Source organism: Fopius arisanus, unplaced genomic scaffold (genome assembly GCF_000806365.1).
Source record: "Fopius arisanus strain USDA-PBARC FA_bdor unplaced genomic scaffold, ASM80636v1 scaffold00078, whole genome shotgun sequence".
Classification (NCBI taxonomy): domain Eukaryota; kingdom Metazoa; phylum Arthropoda; class Insecta; order Hymenoptera; family Braconidae; genus Fopius; species Fopius arisanus.
In genome coordinates, this window is record NW_011887817.1 from 145,448 (window position 1) to 170,249 (window position 24,802).

General features: G+C 40.1%; 1 protein-coding gene across 1 annotated transcript in view; it reads right to left on the reverse strand.

Annotated features, from left to right (window-relative positions):
* ds (dachsous cadherin-related 1) overlaps nucleotides 1-24,802 on the reverse strand; it is a 69,345-nt gene that overhangs the window by 7,088 nt on the left and 37,455 nt on the right. Inside the window, exons 2-9 of the mRNA XM_011310852.1 lie at nucleotides 17,976-18,159; nucleotides 16,400-16,870; nucleotides 9,921-10,489; nucleotides 8,962-9,370; nucleotides 5,915-7,435; nucleotides 3,774-4,557; nucleotides 1,147-2,047; nucleotides 766-1,051 (exon numbers count right to left, since the gene is read on the reverse strand). Coding sequence (XP_011309154.1) covers nucleotides 766-1,051; nucleotides 1,147-2,047; nucleotides 3,774-4,557; nucleotides 5,915-7,435; nucleotides 8,962-9,370; nucleotides 9,921-10,489; nucleotides 16,400-16,870; nucleotides 17,976-18,159 — 5,125 coding nt within the window. The remainder of the gene's footprint in view (nucleotides 1-765; nucleotides 1,052-1,146; nucleotides 2,048-3,773; nucleotides 4,558-5,914; nucleotides 7,436-8,961; nucleotides 9,371-9,920; nucleotides 10,490-16,399; nucleotides 16,871-17,975; nucleotides 18,160-24,802) is intronic.

Sequence of the window (24,802 nt, forward strand, 5' to 3'; positions counted from 1 at the left end):
GGGGAGCGTGACAATCGAGGAGGTATTCACAGATATCGGAAAATTCTAAATTTTTGAAAAAGTATTAGGAGAACATGACAATCGAGGAGGTATTCGCTGAAATCACAAAATTTGAAATTTTTGAAAAAGTATCAGGGGAGCATGACAATCGAGGAGGTATTCACAGATATCGGAAAATTCGAAATTTTTTAAAAAGTGTCAGGAGAACATGACAATTGAAGAGGTATTCACAGATATCAGAAAATTCGAATTTTTTGAAAAAGTATCAGGAGAATATGAAAATCGAGGAGGTATTCGCTGAAATCACAAAATTTGAAATTTTCGAAAAAGTATCAGGAGAGCATGACAATCGAGGAGGTATTCACAGATATCGGAAAATTCGAAATTTTTGAAAAAGTATCAGGAGAACATGACAATCGAAGAGGTATTCACTGAAATCAGAAAATTCGACTTTTTTGAAAAAGTATCCGGGAAACATGAAAATCGATAATGGCGAAGTTAGATAATTTGCTTGGGCATCCGTGACGAATGTATAACTATCCCAGAGCAATCCTCAACTTCCGTTAATTCCTGACATGTGATATGCCCCTTGATTCATTCCACGACTCAATCGTGGGTATTAAAATAGTAATCACGATAACACAACGGTACTTTGCCACACAAATAGATGATCCGCGTAAATTGTTGGTACTTTTTTGTTGCATGAAATGAGGCATCGGAATTGGCTTCACGCATATAGCCGAGTTATAACAGAGTATTTCTTACCTTCTGGAATGGATATAACATTGTGTCCCGGAAAGGTCGGTTGATTGTCATTAACATCAATAACTCGGATGCTGAGTGCAGTCGTTCCAGTGAGTTGAGGATTTCCTTGATCAGTAGCAATGATGGTCAATCTGTACTTCTCTCGGATTTCCCTATCGAGAACGATGTTTGTACGCACTACTCCACTATACGGTGGGCTTATGATGAATGCATTGTCCGGATTACCGTCTACTATGTGGTAAAGAATTTTGCTATTGATTCCTTCATCAGCGTCACTCGCTGACAGCTGAAATAAATGACAGACCAATTTGTTTACTGACCAATTCGAGGTGCTCCTAATTGAGGGATTAAAAAAATAATTGGTGATTCCCCATTGCCTACCTTAACGACGAAATTTCCCTTGGCATTGCCTTCGAGAACAGTCGCCGAATACTGACTCTGCGTGAAAATCGGTGGATTATCGTTGACATCAGAAACCTTGATGACGAGCCTGGCATAAGCCTCCAATGGGTCTGGGCCAGTTGTTTTAGCAATCAATGTTAAAATTCTATTGGAACAATCACGAGAGATATCTTTGTCGGAGTGGTTATCCGTAAGATAGCGGTCATCACAATTTATCCACAATTCGGCATCGAGTTTCGATGGATCATTGACCTTTACTGTACCACTCTCCTCGTCGATGATAAATGTCTCGAAGTCATTACCAGTACCTATGGAATAAGACATGTGCTGTCGGCGTCCATCAGATCTCACAGCTGTCACCCGAATGATCTCTGTGTTGAAGGGTGAGTTCTCGGGAATTACAGCCTGGTAGGTGTCATTTTGGAACATGAGAATTGGACTGAGATCCTCAGTATCGCCGACTTTCAGTTCAATCAGCGCTGTCGAGCTCTTCGGGGGGTTCCCCCGGTCTCTGGCAATCACAGCGAGATGAACAGTTCTACCAAACTCTTGTATCAGGGTAGTGGTGGCTGTGATTATTCCAGTGGTCGGGTGAATTCGGAATTTTGGCTTGTCGACCTCGTGGGAAAAGAAGTAAGTTATTTCTCCATTGATACCAGCATCGTGATCCTTGGCCTTAACTTGAAGAATATTGTGACCAGGTTGTGTCGATGCTGCTACTGTAGCTCTGAATGGATTCGTTTCGAAAACAGGTGCATTATCATTCACGTCACTCAGATTTATTTCAATTGGTATTGATGTACTTTTAGCGTCGTATAGTCCACCGTCTGTTGCGACAACTAGAAAATTGTAGACTGCCTGACGCTCACGATCCAGTGGCCTGAACAATTATTCATAAAAGGCGTGTTAATTAAGGTGGCTGGAATAATTATCGAACTAATTTTTAAAAACGTTTTCTTCGGTTCGGTGCACGAGGGGATATTGTAATTGACGTTTTACGACATTATGAATGAGCTGTTGCTGTGTGGAGAGCTGGGAAGATGGGAATAAAAATTTGAATGGTCAGAGGGAATGAAAAAGCGCGTGTCTTGGTTTAGCATATCAGACTTTTTGCCGGGTTGGAAAATAATGCATTGAAATGCCATGTGGAGGCTGTGGAATAAAATGACACACGACTGTCGTATGAAAAAATTGTCCATGTTTATAATACCAACCCCAATGTGAAGAGAGAATTCTCAATATTTATTTGCTAACATTTCACCTTGAACACTAAGGCGGTTGTATCCCTGTGAGAACCTAGAAAGACACGAGGTGGGACAGGGCCCTAGAATGCTCTCGTCATGGGGAGAAATATCGATGGAGTGTAATAACAGTAAAGAATCGAATGTGCAGGATTATTCACTTCGCTTTTTCAATGAATTTTTACTTGAAAATTACTGGATTTCTCTGGATCATCACGCATTTTTTCCCTCTTAATATTCTATTCTGACATTAATTCCAACCATTTATTTGAAATTCTCTTCAACTTTATAAAGGAGAAATCTCTTAGCTCCATTCCAACATTGGAATTCGTGATAACGGAAATTTCATGCCAAAGTTAAGATAAAGGAGAGAATGTTTTGAAATTTATTGGAAGGGGGAATGGTTATGAGATCGACCTTCGAATCCGGTTGACATTCAGAGATTGCCGAGGAAGAAAAACGAATATATAAAAAGTTTTATAGTTTACGGAGACGCGCACAAAGTCGGAGTTTGTCATTAAGATTTCAGCCTTTATACGTTTGAAGGAGTCATTCCAAATCTCCGACTACCAAAACCGAGTGGGTTTTTTATTGTGTCGCTATCTCAATAGTTGTGGTGGTTTACGCACTTGAATTTTTAATTGTGATCACTTAATTGATAATAATAAGTAACTTTTCATTTCGAGTCAACGAACCAGCCACTTCATCACATGCATTTTGAAAATTTTATCATTCCAACAGTTGAGATTTAATATGGACGGGAGAAGGTAGAGAAAAAAAAACCGAATGAACCATCGTAAACCAATGGAAAAATCCTCTCGCTATGGATTATGCATACCATCTAATCTTATATCGCTTCTCCAGGAGAAGCGACTTAATAATTTTACAGCGACTCTTTACTTTTTTTTTTATCTCTTTTTCACATGTGCATACACACTTATTGCCAATGGGTGGGTTTAAAATTTTTCTCCCAACATTTATTTCTTTGTTCCCTTTCTATTTTACAACGCTTCAGATCTCTTCTCAATCTGAGCGTGCTTTAATGCGTTGGGAACATCTCAAGAAAGTGCAATATCCCTGATCCTAATCGGGTAATAAAGGTCGTAGCAATTAACGCCACAGGATGAAATTATATGGGGTAATCCCATGGAAGGGGCTTTTTGTGCAAGTATCGATAGAATAAGTACAGGCATAACACATCCATCTATATATTATGCATTCAGAATTAATGCATATAACATTAATGAATTGAATGCATACCAAGTGAGAATCAAAAGTCGTAAAACCATGCATGTTTTCTTCATTTTCGTTTCTCCCTTTTTTTTTCTTTCCTGTTATAATAATAAAGGCAATTGTCTTTCTTACCCAGCCGTAGTAATGACACCGGTGAGGTTGTCAACCCTGAAGAGCCACGTAGACTCCTCAGAAATGGTATACGTTATTTTGCCATTAAATCCCTGATCCGGATCGGTGGCTCGGACTGTCATCACTGAAGAGTCGGGAGGTACATCCTCGGAAATAGTTGCGGTGTATTTACCAGAGTAATTAGGATAATATTGGTGGAACGATTGAGTGAAACTCGGGTATTCCGAGGATTTGGTCAGCCTGAGGTTGTCCCGGTGGTTTGGTGCGAACGTTGGAGAATTATCATTGACATCTAGGACAATTATCGAGATATTGCAGCGGGCTTCAAGGCTGGGTCGACCTTTGTCTCTTGCTGATATTGTTAGGACGTATCTTGCAGCAATCTCGCAGTCCAAACTTGCTGCTGACAGATCTCCAGTGGCAGGATCCAGTCTGAATTTTCCACCGTCATTACCACCAATTATGCTGTAAGTTATTTGTCCATTCTTGCCTTTGTCGATATCAACGGCTACTATCGTATGGATTATCGAAATATCTTGATTCTCAGGAATAACCAGGGTATAACAAGCACCAGGACGAAATTCCGGGGCATTATCGTTCTCGTCTTCCACAATAATCTCCAATGTTGTTAAATCAAGCAATTTACTGGACTGTGCCAATATTGGCACGTGATAATATTCTGTTTTTTCGCGATCGAGGGCCCCCTCGAGCGTAACCAATCCGCTGGTGGATATTGAAAATTTGTTGGCACCAACGCCATCGGGAATGTGAAAGCTTACATTAGCTGGAAAAAAAGAAATACCAAGGGAAAGAGATAAATATTCATCACGTCTTCAGGGGATGATCCTAATTTATAATCAGGGTATGACAATCAGAATAAATAATTTGGATAAAAAAGCATATAAAAAATCAAAAGAAAACAAATTGAAAGGAAGGAGATGGAAATAGTTGGGTGTATTTTGTGCGACGAAAGACTGGCCATAAATTACAATAATTCCGACTGGTAACGTCGTAGCCGAAATCCGATCTTAGTGGACCGGCACATGTGAATGTCGTCGCAAATGGCAACATTGTAGAATATAATCCACCTCTTTGCTCTCTCAGAGTGTCCCAAACTTTTTTTTTTCTCCCTCTTGTTTCTTTGTGATTTTTTTTATCCTCTTTATTCAACGGAAAAAGACACAACAATATGTGTATATACCGAGAGGGGCCCATAGTCACAGTCAGGTCATCCGTGTGGGCTGCATGCATTTTGTTGAAACGACCAATGTGTGAACTTTTCACATACCGGAACACGAGAGGAATAGCCCGAGTGAAAAGGCTAAATAATGGCTAAATTGATGGGTAAAATGTTATACGGTTTATGATGGTAACAGTGCAGGGAATTATAGACAAATAACCATGGAGTGTTGGAATAATTGCCCGATGATTGTTTACGAGTTTATCGGTAATTGAAAAATGATTCAACTGTTGTGGATTATGTGGACAATAGGGTGTGTTGATTTTTATTTAGTGTGAGTGAAGAAAATGCTAGTATTTTAATGTATTCCATTCTCAAATTCCACGGTACGTCGTTGAGCCTGTCGTTGATTTTTAAGCGGTTTTAGACAAAGCTCATGCCGACTCGAGTGTAGCAGAGAAAAGGACTCTACCCCTCTTTGGTTTTATGTAGAAAAAGCAAAGAGGGGAATGGGACATGCTCATGCACCTTGGGTGATTTGCCTATGCGTAGCGCGGCAGAGACTAAGCCTCTCTCGCATGATGATATACGCGGCCATTGTTTTTCCTCCACCACCTCCATCCACATTTCTATTTATTCTTTTACTTTATTTATTTTATATACATATATATGGCTCTCAACATCCTGTGTTTCTCAAATAACCCTTCCCGGATACTCGACTTTGTGCCCTTGATACCAAGTCTCGACCTTCTTCAATCGATAACATCGAAATTCGATCGAATAGTATTGTGGGAAAATTTGCATTTAAATAGTATATACAATATACGCTATGTTGCAAGGAGGGAATTTAATTCAGAGTTAGTTGGTGCAATTCTGTCATTGAAGGGGAGTGTTCGCATGGCATTTGTAACAGGTTTTCTCTTTTTTATTGTCATATAGAGAAATTGAAGAAAATATTTACCGTGCTCGCCAAGTGTTGGACCCGCAACGTTGAGAATAGCTCCACCAATCGAGAGATCTTCAGAAACTCGTGCTATTGGATTAACCTGGAGGAGACGGGGTGGTCCGTTTATTCGACCGATTGCCATTGATATTGTCAGATTGAGAATGGCACGACGGGGTGGAGAGCCATGATCATTCGCTGTTATTTGGAGAACTGTGTCCTTCACAAACGGACGAATCAGTGTCACTAATCCAGATTCATATCCAACGGCAAAGCTCGACTCTTCATTCCCCGACGTAATGACATACGACACACGACCGTTGTTATCGGTGTCTCTGTCCACAGCTATAACTCTCACGATATTAGCACCGGTATGAACATCCGGTGTTACGGATATTTTTGTACTATTCGGTGCAATGAAAATTGGATCATTATCGTTTTGATCCATCACTGCTATTTTAGCTGTGACGGTGGTGGCAAGTCGTTCGGAGATTGGCGCGTCGTCAGTTGCTCTCAACAAAAGTGTATACTCACTTCGCTCCTCTCTGTCCAACATTTTCACTGTTGTCAGTGCACCAGTGAGTGAATCTACGGCAAATGTACCAGTGGCTGGAAACTCAGATACGAGATCGTAACGTAAATCTCCATTGGCACCAGCATCGACATCGTTAGCAGTCAAATTATAAATAGTCAAGCCAATAGAAGAAGTCTCAGCTATTCTGATGAAGATGGGATCTTGTGGCCACTTGGGGGGATTATCGTTGGCGTCGTCGATGAAGATTCTAACAGATACCGCTATACTCTGGGGATTTCCGATGGATGTTGTATCGAGGGCTCGGATTTCCATATGATATTCACTAACATTTTCCCTGTCCAAGGAGTGAGCCACGACAATCTGACCAGATGATCTGTCAACATCAAAGGCAGGATGTAGAGTCAAGGGAGTTAGTGATGTGAGAGTGTAGGCGACTCTTCCTGCTGGTCCTGCACCGGAGACTGATCCTACGGCTTGACCGATCCTAGCATCCTCTCTCACGTGAAAACTCAAGCTGCTACTTGTAAATGTCGGCCTGTTATCCGCTAATGCAAGAACCTCAACACGGAGAACCCGAATGCTATGTCTCGGTGGTCTACCTGCATCACTTGCCTTCACCGATACCCTGTAGACATCCCTCTCTTCATGATCAAGAACATATTTTGTCCTGATCATCCCAGTTATTGGATCTATCGTGAATACATTGTAGCCATCTGAGTCTCGGTCTTTCAAAATGCTGTACGTCATCGTGGCATTTTCACCAAGATCAGCGTCTAAGGCTCGGACTCGAGCGACCTCGGTACCCAAGGGTTGCTCTTCCCGAACGCTCACAATATCCCCTTGAGGATCAACGATTTCAGGTGAATTATCATTAACATCGAGAATTGATACACGAAGAGGTACTCGCGCCGCTCTCGATGGACTCCCGTGGTCTCTAGCTTCTAGGACTAGCTCATGAAGACTCCTCAACTCACGATCGAGGGGCTCTCTCGTTATTATCTCACCTGAGGAAAAAATAAATAGAAAACAAAAATACATAACAGTTTTACAGATTTTTTTCGGAGATTCTGCGGATCGTTAAATGATATATACCACTGTTCTGGGAATTAGTAGAATAAGTATGAATTCTCTCGGAGTTGAAATTTTCGGTGAATGTCATTTATGTTTATAAATGTCGGGAGAACCAATGTTGTCCCATAATACAGGGAGAGGTAAGAATAAAAAATACAGTGGAAGAAGGGTAGTAGGACGCCCGCTAATGCACTTTTCGTGTAGTCGGGTTTTACTATAGTCTTTAAAAAGTTCCTTCTCTCATTCCTTTTCAATATTTGAACATGTCTCGGTATTCGGTGGAGAATAAAACTTTCTACTGGCCAACTTTTTGTCAAACAATAAGCTCGGGGAAATGATGATAAAGCCAGACAAATTGGGTAGTTCACTCTTGTCTTTGAGTCTTTAAATTACGGCTATAAATTTGATTGACATTGCATCTTTCATGTATTTTCTTATCCCACCCGGCCCACTTTCCTCATATTGTAATGTATTCTCATTCACGACCTACAAGAGAAACAAGTCTTTGTGCTCATACTCATATTTTTTTGGAAAACAATTTCTCATCATATAATCTCCATTCAATTACAGCGCCGACAAGACACGTACAAAGTGGGGGCAGCAGTATTTAATGTAAAAAATATTCCCATCGAATATCAATCAATCGTTGATTCAATTGTTGATTATTAGGGAAGCACTACTTTCGAGCACAGGGTAACAAAGAGAAAAAAGTAACAATAGATCATAATGTATACATAAGTGTATGAGATTGACGCAATAGGGGAGAGCAAAAGCGTAAATTATAAACGTGTCTCAAAGCCTTTAGATAGAGGCTAGTGGCTATTTAGAAAATTAATAGTCTTATATACCCATCTCTACGGCACCTCTGTAGTACCCAATGCCGAGAAGGTCCTTGATCAATCTATCTTCCTTCCTCGACCTCTCGCGGGAATTCCCCCTGCCTCTTCCTACCTTTCTTTCAAATATACGCAACACACACGAACACATACACCCAAGTACCTCAAAACGAATTCCGATCGCGTCGTTAAACCCGTCCGCAAGAGGGTGGTGATCCCATGCAGGAGGCAACGAGGAGAAATAAAAAAATTGAAAAAAAAAAGTAAAAGACGAAGGAAGAAATGAAAGAAGAGTGAAACCTGTGAGGATGAGGTTTTGAGTTGATGCACCCCGCCTCAGTAGAATATAATGGGTATATCGGATTATTGCAGATGGGCTCATCCGGCTGCGACGAATCGCTCGTGAGATTACTTCCGCGGAGTAAAGGCCTATGTGCGCGCGTGAGTACTGATTTAGTTAATGATTAAAAGAAATTTTCGAGGGCGCGTGGAGACGACGGAATTGAATGTGCGTGGGAGCCCGGAGGAAGGACTTTGGTGAAAAGATACACTGAGAGAAGTTGTCCCAGTCAGTGATAGTTGGATGATGAAGGGAAAGGAGAAAAAAAAAATAAAAAACTCACCAGTGTCGGGATCGATGGCGAAGCTGCTGTTGTGCTGAACGACAGTGTATCTCAGCAAAGAATTTTTTCCAAGATCAGGATCAGAGGCAGTGACAGTACCAACTAATGTACCGGATGGTAGATTCTCGAGGAGTTGGAATGAATAAAAATCCTTGGTGAAGCGGGGACTGTTGTCATTGTCATCGAGGACTGTTACTAAAACTGATGAAGTTGCTGTTGCTGGTGGACTACCATTGTCAGTAGCTAGTACTGTCAGTGCGTAACGATCTGTTGTTTCACGGTCTAGGGTTTGAGTGAGGTATATCCATCCTGTGTTTGGACTGATGCGAAATGATGATGAGCCTTGAAGACGATAACTGATTCTCGCATTGTTACCGGTATCTAAATCAAGCGCTGTCACTTGTAGAACCTGCAGGGACAATAATTCAAAAAAATGCATTCCAGCAGCGTCAACCAATTGGAAGGGCTTGTCCAAATTTTTAATATTTATATGATTGTGAGAAGTAGTTAAAGTGCAAAGGTCGAATAAGGACGGGTTTCCTGCTTGTCCCGGATGAAATTACGCATCCAAGGCTCGTCTAGAGTAGTTGAAAGATATATGGGAAAGAAGGGAAAAGGGTAAAAGGAACGGTTAAAACGCTCGATCTATGGGCATAAGGCCCCTGTTAACTACACACTATTCTATCTTCGTTTAACGTTCAACTCCCAGGTGTATATACTCTTCTTATGTACGCCTCTTTCACCCTGCCTCTATTCATTTACTTTTATTACCGCGTTACTTGGCTCGTTTGAGCGGACGACAAAAAAAAATTAACGTTTATTTTCATTTATTTATTTAATTTTTACGTCTTCTTTATTTATTTTTTTTATTTTTAACTCATCCAGGGATAGATATCGCTGGCTATCCTCTCGATAAACAAATGCGAGCATGATGGGCGTGTAATGAAGATTTTTCTCACCTGTGAATCGAGCTTGGCGCCTTCGGGAATCTCAACGTGATACTCGTTTCTTTCGAACACCGGGGGGTTGTCATTCACATCTTGAACCTCAACGCTGAGACTGAGATTTGCTGAGAGACCACCACCGTCTAATGCACTTATCAGTAGAGTATGGCGCTGCTGTGTCTCGTAATCCAATCTACGGATGAGATATAATTCGCCGTTATGGGCATCGATGCCGAAGAGATCGTTGCTGTTTTGGGCCAGTATGTAGCGAATTGGTATCGGGGGAATGATGTCTGGATCGTTTGCCTGTGCAACGTACAATGCTGCATGCAGAGGATGGGACTCGGCTACTGATATCCGTACACTCGGTGTCGAAAATGATGGAGGATTGTCATTGACGTCTTCAATGTTCAATTCCACCTGGCAATAACCGATGCCAACGTCATTTCGCAAGCCTACGGACAGCATGTATTTGTCCTTCGATTCTCGGTCGAATGATATTCTCGTACGGAGTACTCCGGAATTCGGATCGATTGAGAATTCATGACCACCCGTTGCCAAGAAAAATTTACTCGCTCTAGAACCTGGAAACATGACAAAATAATAGTCATTATCGGTACAGATGTTTTCAATTGGATAAAATATATACGTGAGCATTGAGTACAGATTCATTCATCGAGTCGCCTGTGGAGACAGCAAGATTGATGATGATCTTGCATCAAAAGTTCATTCTACTAATTGCTGATCGATCCCAAAAGCTAATTTGTAGCGTCAATGGCTACTTTGTAAAAGTGTCCCCAGTGGTGGCTTGGAGGACCAGTTTGTCCTCCAAATCACAAATTTCACAATTTTTTCCTTTATTATTACCAAAACGGTAGCAGAACCGATTACTCTCTTCTTGAGTGAATAACCGAAAACGGGTGTGTCTCACAAAATGAAGAAATAAGGAGATAAAAAGACGAAAAATAAAGGAAAAATTTTTCGAGGCCTCCGAGTCTTACCTGGGATACACGTTCTTGGGAGTCAACACCGAGTTATGTTAATTGAGCTTGGAATATTCATGGATAAGGTCGGGAGTAACTTGCGACGGGGGGATTGGGAAAAAATTTCACTGCTTAATCGTTGCAGGCCTTCGTCTACCAAAAAACATAGTAAAAAAAAAAAGGATAAAAGTTAAATAAATAAAATGAAGGGGGGAAAAAAAGTAATGCTCGGTGGCTTATGAAGTTGTACACCTTGAGTAAGTACCTCAAGGGTAACTTGAGTGTCGACAAAAAAAAAAACCGACAAACATTTTGCGAATGCATCCATCATAATCCCATCAATCATAAAAGTCGCATTTCCATTTATTTGCAAGGATAATAGTGAGTACTTAACATATCCACACTTGGAGATGGATTTGTTAAAACGGCCCTTGCACCCTTATTGCAGTACGTGCAAACGAATTAATGAGGTAATAGTAGTTTTATTATGATGACTTGTTTTTGGCGGATGTTGATGCTATTCGGCGGCAAAATGCTCATCGTGTTACTTGGCACAACGAGTTCGTACTTACCTTCTCCTGTCCGCCCACATATCGTGTACCACGTTAGACGAGCGTTAAAAAACCTGTAGGAGCCAAGTGAATTCCACCTCACGAGCCCCCAAATATAAAAGTTAAGTGATCTTTGACTGATTTACAGAGAGAGAAAGCCTGCGGTGCTATTATACCGATCCTACACAGAATTATCCCGGATATATCGAATATTTTCTCATCCATTGAATAATTGTTTTTCCCAAATATCGATGTCATCCAATGTACGTGAAATTTGCATGGCGTCGGCACTTTGGACACGATTCATTACCTCTTGGGATTTCTCCGGTGAGTATTTATCGGCCAAATAAATTACAATTGCGCGCGACCCATGCGTTCTTCCCGTCTTTCTGCGTCGTCGTGTATATGAAACGGCTGGTTGAGTATATATAAGATACAGCGAATGAAAAAAAAAAAGAAGAGGAGGGAGAAAAAAAGGTAGGTAGTTATTGAGCATGAAGAATAAATGAGAGAGAAGGAGAGGAATGATAAGTTCCCCCCGGGGTGCCCATGTGGGTGTAACGAAGACAAATCGCTTGCAAATTTCTGATGATTCGAAAAATTGTCCTTCCACTTATCTATTGTGGGGGTGATGAGAAAAGCGAAATTTTTTCACGCATTGCCATTGGAATTGGCATTGGCATTGGCATTGGCATTGGCTTCGGGGAAATGAAAAAATCATTTTAAAAACCAGAAAACAAAATTGGAATATCGGAAAAATTTGATGGGAAGGGGTAAATATGTATTCCAAAAATGTTCACTAAAAATTAATGTGGGAAACAGTGAATGAGAACAATTGTAATGAATCCATTAGGAGGAAAAAGTGGAATGATATAATTTGTTGTGTGGAGAGGCGCTAAGTAGTGGCGCTGATATTGATATCCGATACGAAGGATTGAACCGCATGGCACGTTGATATAGCCATAAAGTTGGGGGGCACTTGAAGGGTTACAGAGCAATGTAGGGGAAGGAGAGGAGGGAGAGGAGGGAGAGGAGGGAGAGGAGGGAGAGGAGAAAGAGGAGGGAAGGAGAGAGAGGAGGTATTGGGGGTTAAGAGAGGAAGGTGAGGACGTATATATAAGAGGAACGGGATAGGACCCCCGTAGGCGACAGCGTGCCTTTATCCGATGTATCGCTTCTTCACCGCATTCATTGCGTCGTCCACTGTTTTAACTTGCCATTCTAAAAATTCCCTCCATACCTCTCTACGTTCATATATTTTTCTCTCCTCATCGTTGCTCCAACCGTTCAGTCTATCATCATTATTTAATTATGATCATTGATCATTTGGCTGTGCCATTCCTCAGCGACACTCATTTCACATTCACTCGAAACCCGACTCGATGGAATGTCCATCTTCATAATTTAACTGGCCAGATGGAATTTTCTCGTTATATACTTTGGAGAAAATTCAAAGTTGAGAGCGAATTAAATGTAAGATTGAATATTTCAGATAGGAAATATACGGAGGAGTGAAAAAATGGGGGAATTATGGCAATAGAAGTGATGATAGTGTAGATAAGGGGAGCCCAGGGACCATAAAAGATAAGAGGGTTGGAGGAGGCATCAGCCTGGTACTATTACACCTGGTTTTGCACGCGTTTCTCAGCCCATCTACTTCTGTACTCTCTATTCACATATATTCTTGCAAGGGGGTATTATAATGGTATATTGCAACGCTCAGCCATCGACTCCATAGGTGTATGTACCACTCTCATGACAACTATCGATACACAATCTTTCTTTAACAGTACAACGCACAACATCATGTTGGTTTAGTTTTGTGAATTTATTGATAAATAATCCTGGGAGTTTCAGGCGATAGTGACAGACTTATGAAAATTGTGGAAAAATTGTGGAAAAATTGTGGCGAGTGAAAGGAGAAGGAGACTTGTGCATGTATGATAATACCAGGTGGCTCCCCACGATGTGGTTCGTTCTCCTGGCACCCCTCTACATCATTTTCGACGGTTGCTGTTTATTGCCGGATGCAAATCCTGACTCGCGCGCGACCCCATGCCACCGTTCTCACTGAGATCATTATTTTTTCTCACATTTTTCTTACGTTCCGCTGAGAAATATGTGATTCGTGCATAGAGTTGAATCAATTGAGCAGTTGTAGAAGCACCAGTAGGCCAATAGAACTTATCAATAAACTTGTGAGAATGGAGGACAATCGGAAAAAATCGACTGAGTCTATTTATTGAGTATTGAGGGGTCTGCTTGACGAGAGTTTCAATTGTATTTTCAATATGTGCTGAGACAAGACAATATCCGCAGAAATTGGAGGAGAAAAAAAAATGTGATACTGAGGGGAGCTCTGGAGAGCAGCAGGTGAGTGAAATGACAGTTGAAAAAGAAAGGGTTTTTTGCACTTTTTCTGCTGGTGGTGGTAAAAAAAAATGGAAAGAAGAATAAATGGGATAAAGGTACGAATGAAAGAAAAAGAGAGTACGGTGAGAGTGAATTTCTTGGAATGGAGTTACGCAAATTAGAGTGGGGTTTGAAGTTGGGGAAGCGCACGCGGGCTCTGTGGGCCCTATCGCACAGTGATCTGCCGGTACGAAAGAGAAGAAAAAAAAAAAAGATGAGTGAACGAAAGAGAGAGGGATTTTAGATTTGCTTCGAATGCATCCTCTCCTTTATATATGAAATGGCCTCTACTTGTACGCTGCGCGTTGACTCTGTCGGACCGCAAGTGGAGTCCCAAAGAAATTTGCAAGTCCCGGTGAAAGCACCAGGAGTTGCCGCTGCAGAGAACCATGAAAGATATGCAGTCGCAAGTCGTATATAACAGTGTCTCTTTTACTCTTATTCCTCCATTTTTTTTCTTTTTCCTATCTTTTTTTGTTGGTGCAGGGAGGGAGGGCGAAGAATTGCGAAAGGCATGCCAAAGGAGGCATTGATCAGCTCAAGACCTCAACTGATTTCTATCGTGTTAACTTTATGAAGACAAGTGTAATTCCGCATGAAAGAAGAAACGGAAATTTTCGAGGGAGAATACATCTGTAATGAGATGAAACGACAATACTATTGCCAGATCTTCTATTCCCAAAAAAAAAGGTAAATAGGAGAGAATTCAATGAATTTATCATGCATATGCGACGAGATTATGGCGTATTATGGTGCGGCATAATTGCCACTGATTTGGTTAATTAGATATGAAAAAAAAAACAGCACTTTGTTTAATGTTGTTTGTTCATTCCGAGTGATCCAATGAGACAGAGATCTGGTCATTGTTAAAGCGAGCAGATGGGAATGGACGTGGGAGTATCAAATGAGGAAAGGAACATACGGTTAGAGTTAAAGGGATACAGACAGGGTAAGGTCGCATAAATCGTCGTCGCTCGGATTCCGGGCAGCTTCTCTCCATTGTCCGTTCTGTTGACTCTTTTTCCCTCTTTTTTTTTTATCCACCGCTTTTTTATTTCCTCCATCTCTCCACCTTCTATCCACCTCACCAACCGTCTTTTGCATACGTATTCAATATCTCTCCTTTCTCACAGACAAAGGCAAAATTATTTTCTTATCTTTTAATGCAATTTTTACCTCCACTGGCCTCCACTACCTCCACACTTAATTGTACTTTCACAGCGTTAACAGCGTACCGCATAACATTTTCACTTGGTCTACGATAGCTGAGAATTTTTTTTTCCAACTGAAAATAGCGAGAGAAAGGTCGATTGATTGGTGTATGCAGCATATGCATCGTTTAGTGCTAAAGTCAACTGTGACACGGTATATTCTCCTTAGAATTTCACTTCAGTCTTTTAAAATGCGAGGATACACGTGCGGGAGTGAATGAAAATTAATATTCACGTGAAGCTACCACGGAGAAGAAAATACTTTAATCGTCAATATTTTATGCTTGATCCTAGTATATTCCCCGGTATATCAAGATACCGTCATTATTTTTTTCTCCAAACACTAATATTTTAATTAGTCTCATTACATGTACTGGGCTCTGCTTTTGGTATCTTTAAAGAAAAACTGGAGATATTCCATTAAAATTCAAAATCAATAATTTTCAATATTAAATTGTTCGTAATGTTTCAGTCATTTATGAATCATTGGTTGTACTTGCTGAAGATAAACGTTTTTGTGTTATTCAATGGATTCATAATAGATATTAGAATCGTGGGAAAATGAATTATCGTAGATATTACTATTGAAAATCGAATACACTAGGATGAATGACGTTTTCTCCCGTGAGTGATATTTAGATGAATTTCACTGGCTCGAGTGGATGGAGCTAGCTGGCACGTGATAAAAGTGCACATCATTAACACTAAGTTGAAGAAATAAAAAATAAGAAGGTATATATACGGATGAGAAAGGAGTCGTGGAAATAGGAATAGCATAAGGGAGTTGTAGGATTTAGAGTAGAGTTTACACGGTAAGCGGAGGTATAAGCCATAGGTCGTGACGCGCCGTATCTTACATCGGATGTACCGCCAGTGTGGAAACACGGATACGTGCCCCCTCTCATCTTTTACCATAGGCATCTCGCCTCCTGTGTGTTCCAACGCAAAATCCATGTCTCGTACTTTCTACACCTTTTAATATTTCCTTCAGTCTCTCTATGCTCTCGAAATAACGAAAAAATACCGAGTCCTTGACGAAACTTTGGGCATTCCAAGTTGCAGCACGCGCAAATTCTCATCTCCCTCATTCATTCTCTCTCCTCTGTCATATGATTTTTATTATTATTATTTTTCCGCTGTTTGAATAAGAAATCAAGAATCTTTAAGTCAGCTTGTTTCGTGACGTGAGTATGCTAAAATGGCTCGTGGAATACGTTTAACAATGCCAGAGAGACATTAGCTCGCTCACGAACAATGAAATTTTTGAAATACAGAGCGACTCGCTCTTTTGTCTCAATTCACTCACTCTATTTCCATTGATTCTCATATGTACATACCAGAACTGGATTCAGTCGACTCCTTAATGTCTCCGATGATGCTGTTCTGGAGGACATTCTCCTTGGCGATAATGAGGTATCTGGGCCTCTGGCAAATTGGCAAGTGTTGGCCCATTGATATTGCTACGCGAATACTCGCATCTAGAGTACTCTTGAGACCTGCAGCATCCGTTGCGGTCACGTTCAATTGGTGCAACGTTGATCTCGATAGTAAACTTGGTCTCGCCACTTGCAGCTCACCACTTGTTCGATCAATTCTAAACAGTCCACCCTCGTTGCCACTGATTATTCGATAAGCAATCTGGCCGAATAATCCACCATCCAAATCCATCGCTGTGACCTTCAATATTGTACCAACAGCGGATGAATCAGCGCGAATCGTCGTATTGTATTGGAGGGGATTGAAGATTGGACGGTTATCATTAACATCGTTGACTGTTACTCGTACTATGGTAGTTGTGCTGAGGCCACCTGGAAGCCAACATGGAAAATTGAAAATTTGAGTAATTTTTTACTATTGTTGGGTAATAAATGGAATAAACGATTCGTCTTATGATTATGTGGGGGAATCATGTGGGAATGGTGAAAGATGGAATTGGTTGCACGTTTGAATTATTGCATTGGAGCGTATTAGTTCGCTCTGCGGGAGCGGACCATTCCTCTTGGTGGTGTGTAAGGGCGTGTACGTAAGAAAAAGAGCTTCGTCCAAAAAATCCACATTAAAAAATGAAGAAAATGAATGAAAAAAGAATATAAAAAGCAAAAAGTCGAGTAAAATAAATAAATGAAAATAAAGGAGTAAAATTGCATGGTTGATTGGCTTGGAAAAAAATGCCCAGACGAATACTTCTCTCAGTGCAACACCATACCGTCGTGATTTATGTTGTAACTGGCTCAGGGCAAATGTTCGATTGCTTATACTTGCTCCTCTCAATGATCTTTTCAAATGAACTCGCATTATTAAATAAATACTTTGGCAATTCCATTGTTTCATCAATTTAAACTCTCTCTTATACTCCGCGCAAGCCATCAGTTTGAAATTTGAAATATTATCGGCTGTAATGATATGCAAATTCAATACAATATTGTATGACTGTTGGTTTTTGCAACAAGTGGTGAAAATAAGAGGATTTATCGGAGAAATGTTAAATTCCGTTTGGGATCAATTCCAAGTCATTGTAACATATCCCGTAAGGGCAACACTGAGAATCTTGCCGAGTTTCAAAATACCGCCTTGCAAATACATAACCTGGCGAGACATAAATCATACAGCCTATTACAGAGCTACTACTAGATGTTGCGAGCCCGATAGCCGCACACCGCACTCTGCGTTTTCCCTGTTTTTTTTTTCTTTTTATCTCCTTCTACACTCTACCTTTACCTCTGGTTATTCTCTATTTTTACTATTCCATTATTTTTATTCCCCATTTTTATTTCTTATTTTCGTTTGCATTTTGTGTATCATGTGAAGCGATCGTTTTAATAATATTAAAACCACTTGTGATGTTTATTCATATTTTCTTAATGGAACATTGATTATAAGACTGGGAAATGCTAAGGGGGAGTGCATACAAACCTCTATCTGTTGCAATAACTGGTAGCTCCAAGTACGGGGCTACCTCACGATCTAATGGTGATCTCACGCAGATCTCACCGGTGTCACTTCGCACGAAGAGCTGTTCATTCGCTAGTCGGCCAGCTGTCGTCAGGGTATAGTTTACCATCGAGTTGATGCCACAGTCGGGGTCCGTTGCTTCAACCTACAACAGAATTCAAATAATCATCACAGTAATTAACAGTTAACTTTTATGCTTCAATTGCAATGATTCTTGTGCAATCCATAAAAACAACGACTACTAAAAACTTCTGGGCACAGTAAAAACATCATTAAAAATTCATTACCCCTGGAATGGGTAATTTCTTTTTTTTTGTTAAGGGAGAGGAGAGATTAATTTCCTTTGTTGGATATTTTTTTTCGTGGTAAATTGACTGGACAGTATGCGGAACACCCAACGGGCTTCTTCAATTTCTCTTAATGTACGCCGAAACGTGAACATTTCGGATGGGACCATACATAATATCCACGGTGACTAATTTCTCAGGCGGCTACTCCAGTGGAGATACAGGCCAGCATCATTGATGATGGGACTTGGCGAAAATTCAATGTTTCAATGGAAGAACCGCGCATGATTTCACGTGGGTAGCCAGATGGTTTTAATGGGGAATTCCCGGAGATGGATCTCTTGGATTGTGAAATTAAAATAATGAACATTTCAATTTTATTATAAAGAAATAATTTTCGAGTTTACTCAGTCAATACTCAAGGGGAGCTGAAACCAGATTAGGTATTAGGGACTTAATTTTGGGACTTTCAGGATAACAAGATTTCCACCCCCTCACAGGGGTTTTCCGTTTCCCTTGATCATGTAATAATAAATATAACTTTATATCCGCGAAATAGAAGACTGTGTGGATATTCTCCTTTCCACTTACTGGTACCACTAGAATAAAATAGACAATCTATCCCAAAGTGGAAATATAAAGAATAAGAGGGGAAAATGAAATTTCGTAATTGTGGCAATTTCCAAAATGCCAGCAGTATCTGCTAATATTTTCCCTCCTCGTGTATATATAAGTGTATTGGCTTTTGGACAATTTTATTTCTTTGATTAGGGGTGAAGAAACTAGTTTTACTCGAAGGATGAAGGAAAAACCGACACGCGAGATAATAAAGGAGGAGTCCGTGGGGCATGATTTAGTGTCGGCTGGTCGAATAACTTTCCCGCCAACACTGTTGCCACCTTGAGAAGAGGCACGAGGTAAAAAGACGAAAAAAAAAGCCAAAAAGGCAAATAAATAAAAATGAATAATGCTGCGAGTGTGTGTTGATGGGTTTAAAGGAGTATGTAATGTTGGTTGGAACTTATTAGGAGAGGGTACTGTACAGTGGGTACTGCAGTGCTGCAATGAATCGAGTAATCATGCTAATGAATTACTGTCGCACAGTATCGATTCCGATCTCACCCGAGCTAATTCGATGCCCCTCGAGGGTACTATTGGCTTCTCCTGATTTCAACAGTCGAAATACTATCTACTTACTCTCTCTTGCCCTTTTATACTGCATACCTATTTCGACACCTCATTTCTCTTATATAAAATTTTCCTTCAAGGTACTCGGTACAAGAGCAATGAATTCCTGGGAAAAAAAATAGTAATAATAGACTCTTCGTCTTGTAACAGCTCAGAATGGCCTGATCTTGATTTTTTTGCTCAAAGGGATGGATAGAGCTGTTGTACTGCTCTTCAAGTGAGTCAAGAAGCCATCCGCGGTATTCCCGGCTCGCCAGTTCAAACTGACAGTCGTTCATGCTCCTTTTACTCTACTCTACTTCACCTCTCTTTATTTTCCGCCACAGAGAAAAACATATTTCTTCCCCTTTTCATTCCTTTTCTCTCCATCCACCTTCTCCTCCTTTATTTCATTTTATCGTCATTTTTTTGCTGCCAAGTCTTGCAGAAATATCATTGCCTTTATACCACAGGATATTTTCGTAATATTTCGATATTATTTAGACAACATTCGACCTGAGGATTCTATTTAATACTTTAAATCCAGTGCTGTACGTTAATAAACCCATCCAACCAATACATTAGCATACCAAAAGCCATTTTTTTTTTTAATCAATTTCTGAGAAAAGCTGTTGATTGAATTTCCTTGGTGAGCAACAAAACGAGTTTGGAGTAACGAATTACAAGTTGTGTTACTATTCATCGATGGGAGTATCGATGTACGTGGGTGAATTAAATGCACAAGACATCCCCCCACCAAAATGGCTATTCAATGAAAAATAATGTATTGACAGTCGATGGAGATAATGGGAGGGGGTATCGCCCACACAAGGTACATTGGAAAATTAACGAATTAAGGATGAGTGAAGGACAGAAGAATAAAGATGGATGTACGGGTAAGTACAAGTCGAGATGTGTATAGTTGTACTGAATGCGGCTGTCATAGTGTGGCTTTGCTTGAACACGAGGTTGCAATGTTAAAATAGATCTTACATGAGAAACTGAGAGAGAAGTGGTGACTCTCTGGCGGAAGGAAAGATAGAATGGACGACGCTACCATCCCACTGAACTCCATAGAGCCGTCACTCAATCGTCCACTGCATGTGAAGCATTAACTGTATTCTCATTTTTATTTTTCATCTTTATTTTCTTTTTTACCTCCTCCATTTTCCATTGTCTCAGTGCTTTTTTACATATATCCCTGAGTTCAGAAAAAAAGATCGTGCAAACACTCTCCGCTTAAATGCTACATCTCCAAGTTTTAAATTTTTACCCACCTGAGACTGAATCTTTCCAAATTTTGAATAGATTTTTAGATTTTCATTTGATGACCTTTTTGCTTAACTCATGTGATATATAGAGCATCATATTTTAAATAAATGAAATATACCGCTGGATGGAATTCTTTGCAGTGCGCCGGTAATGACGTAAAATTAATATGAAATAATAGCTTGACCTTTGAACCTTGATTTTTTAATTCTTTCAACTGGAATTTTTGAAATGTTAGTTACAAGAGGGTGAAGGGACATATGCGGGGAGCCCTTGGGCAATTGCAATGAGATATGGCCGCCAGTTCTCATTAAAATAGTTTAATATATATTTGTCAAGCTATCGCCGCACGAACGCCAGGCATATCCTGCCGAGCGTTTATATTATTTCCTTCTTTTTTTTTCCTCCGTCATCTCCATCCGGTTTATTTACATTTTATGCAATTTTTCCCTCTAGCTTTTTAATGTTCTTATATTCAACGATCAGGTTGCCGCCATGACTTGAATTTCATTGGGCAATTGATCATCAGTGAGAGATGCCACTTGAAGGATTGGAAATGAGAGAGAAACATCTGTTTCAAGAGCTGTAGGTTGGAATGAGGGAAGTTAAGGGAGAAATGGAATTTACCTTGACGTAAAATTTTCCAGGTAAGAGGATGCTAGCATTGAAATGACAAAGTTAAAGAGAAAAAAAAAAGAGAGAAAAAAAAAGTCGGACAGGGCGGACACTAACGAGTACAACGCGCGAGCCAGATCTTATTGCTGCAAGCACGCGATCTGTTCCCCATTGCGATGATATCGATCGTACCGATTAATAATCACAACCAAGTGTGGATTCTCGTTATACACCTTGTACAGAGGAACTTTCTCTTGTTCGTCAACTAGTGCAAATTTATAGTGCTGTATGTACTTGTCACTCTTGCAAAGATAAAAATAATAACGGTGTATATATACTCATACATAGAGTCATACATAGAGTCATACATATCGTAGGATGAAAATGTAATGAAGAGGCGACTTGTTGTGTATACCAATGTGAAACCCATGCAACCAAGACGACTTATCTTGAGAGATTACCGCGCAATTCAGTGTAATTTGTCGGCGGCTCCTATTGCACTATCTTCCATAGCCCTTCCTTTGTACCCCTCTTTTCTCTATTATCATTGATATACCAATCCGGCTTTGCTTTTACAACTCTTTACCCATGATTCGTTGAAAAATTATAAATTAATATTGAGATGATCGAATTTAAAATGAAAAATCTAATGAAACGGTGACGAGACTTGAGTTGAAGTCGAGGCCGGTCCTTAAGTGGCAGGTGCTTGAGATTCTCAAGCAATCGCTTGCACAGAAACTTATACGAACGAATGGAAAAACAAAAAGGTTGAGTTTGAAGGGGAGAAGATAAATGAAAGGAGATGGAGAATAACCAGTGTATCTTTGTCTGACTCATGGTAAATTCATATGTACTATCGGGTTAAGCCGAATGAGTGTTGTTCTTGTGGCTCAAGACGACTTTTGCCGAATTATTTTGAGCTCTCCGCTTTCTCCCCTTCTAGTGGAAACTTATGCACCCATTATCCGCACCTGTATGTACCCTCGACACCTTCACCACTGGCATTATTTATCCATTCCTCATATTTTCGTTGTACTATTAGTTCATGCGACTATCATAAGACTATCATAAGACTATCATAAGACTATCATAAGACTATCATAAGACTATCATAAGACTATCTCACAGGACTCCCTCTTTCTTGTCTCACCGATAATCGTTGGAGTTAATTAGAGTGGAAGATGTAGAGAAGTGGTACGTAATACGAAAACGCAATGGAGGCATGGGAATGGGTTATACCGGCGTGAACGGTTCAAGCTACTGCGGCATAAGGGACAAGGCAGCAACAAAAAAAAATCAGAATGAGGGAAAAAAAAAGAGGAATGTAAGACAAAATGAGCGAGAGGGGAATTGGAAGTGGATGAAGGAGGAGGCGCTGCGAGTTTGCACGTGCGTGCGATCATCGCGCGCCTCATGCGGGACTCCTCAAACGATTCCTTTCTCGCGCAATTATGAAACCACCTAGGTTGTGATTCGACTCATCTTCTTTTTCAGGGGAAAACATTTTTTTCCATCTCTCAAATCTCACTATTTCCCGCACCCTGATTGACTCGCTAAAATCCCCGAAAAATATATATTTGGAAAAATTGGGATGGGGCCGTATCAGGATCGAACTGGCGCAGACAACTTTGTCATTCGGATTTGCTCTGATTTTAGTTTATTATTCCACTTTTATTCTGGTATATTTAGACAATAATACCAGGACAAAAATAAGAATTTTAGATTTGGTTTGGGATGTTACATTCATTCACACGAAATTAATGAATGACGAATATGATCATCCAAAAATTTCTCAATGAAAATTCTTATCCGCCGATTTCACTGCATTGCATGTTCCATTGAAAATAGTTATGAATAGACGTAAACATGGAATAGTTTGTCGATCAGTATTTTTTTAGGGAATAAAAAGGAATATGCGTGGGTACATGGGGTACTTTTACGGGGAGATTGCACCAGTGCATGTGAAATATAGGTTGATATCGCGATAAATAACGAGGTGCCTTTCGTGGTGATGCCCGAGGCAGCCGCTACCGTTCTCGAAGAAACGCGCGTGCTCCTCATAGCTTTTGCTTTTTTTGCTTTTTTTTCTCTTTTCTTTTCATCCGTGATTATTATTATTTTTTCCATAATTTTTTACTGAAAACTGACTCACACTGTAGGCGTATGGTTTTAAGGCAGTTATATAAAACAGCCGATGGTTGAGAGCACGTCAATTTCACCGTGAAAATGCATTATTGGCATTATGATTGGCTTTCCACTTTTCAATCTTTGGAATTCACGGTTGTAGAGTCGAATGGGTCAGACGAACAACTCGAAGTACGGCTAATAAATCATTGGATGTTATATTTCACATCACCGGAGATATGAAAATATGAATTATTCTGAATGATATGAACTCTTCATATAGTACAAAACATCCACGCGATTGAATTTCTTCCTGGTTTTAAACTCAAACTCCATGCCAACTCGATTCGTCTCGCTTCACAGGTCACGATTCCTTCTTTATCCGTTTCTTATCGTTCGTAACATGCACCAAACTGGTAATAAAGAATAAAAAGAGATGAGAAGTGAAGGAAAGCAACAAAAAAAGTAGCAAAATGTAATAAATTCAAGGAGTTATATATAGCATGAGCAGTAACACGCATCTACAACTTTAAATAGAATATGCGTATGCCTCATTATCGACGGGTGGTCTCCATATACACCAGGTATTACAAAGAGTGAAGCTTTGAGTCATCAAGAAATCATCAAGTGTTGAATTTCGGGTGAGTTCAATGTTAAATTGTGGGGAAGCCGGGGATTGGTTCACTGACTCTTTGAAATTGGTGATTTATTTAGTTTTGGAATGTTCTGGCGCATGCAGAGAGGGCTCTTTTCAAGTCCCCTTGTCGGTTCATTATTGATATGCCTCCATTTGTTTATCGAGAACAGTTGAACCACTGAAAATGACTAATGCTGGCTATTAGGTAGCCGAAGCGAGGAAGGAAAATAAGAAATGTCTCAATTTTTTTCCTATCGGTGCGGCCTCATAATCATTTCTCTTTTTCTTCTCAAAGGAAAAAGGGAAAAACATGACAGACGTCATCAGATTGTTGGGAAACTATTGGAGTAACGTCAAATCCCTTCTAAAGTTCCTTACATATTTACATATTTACATATTTAAAAAAAATCTATTGTGTGGTGCTACCATAATGTGGTGCTACCACTTTTGCAAAAATACGAAAATGCAAAGGGACTGATGTCCGTTGAATCCAGAAAATTAATTATTTGAGTGATAATTAATAGTGGTAGGTTTACGTTGGACATTGGGAAAAAAAATGAATTTTAGTAAAGTAAGTTTTGGTAAGTGATTGGGTGGGTGGGGGAGAGGGGTGAGAGATTGAAGTGGCGTGAAAGGGAAAGGTACGGTTATCGTTAGGTAAGTGCCCTCCTGTGTCGAGATAATGCCGA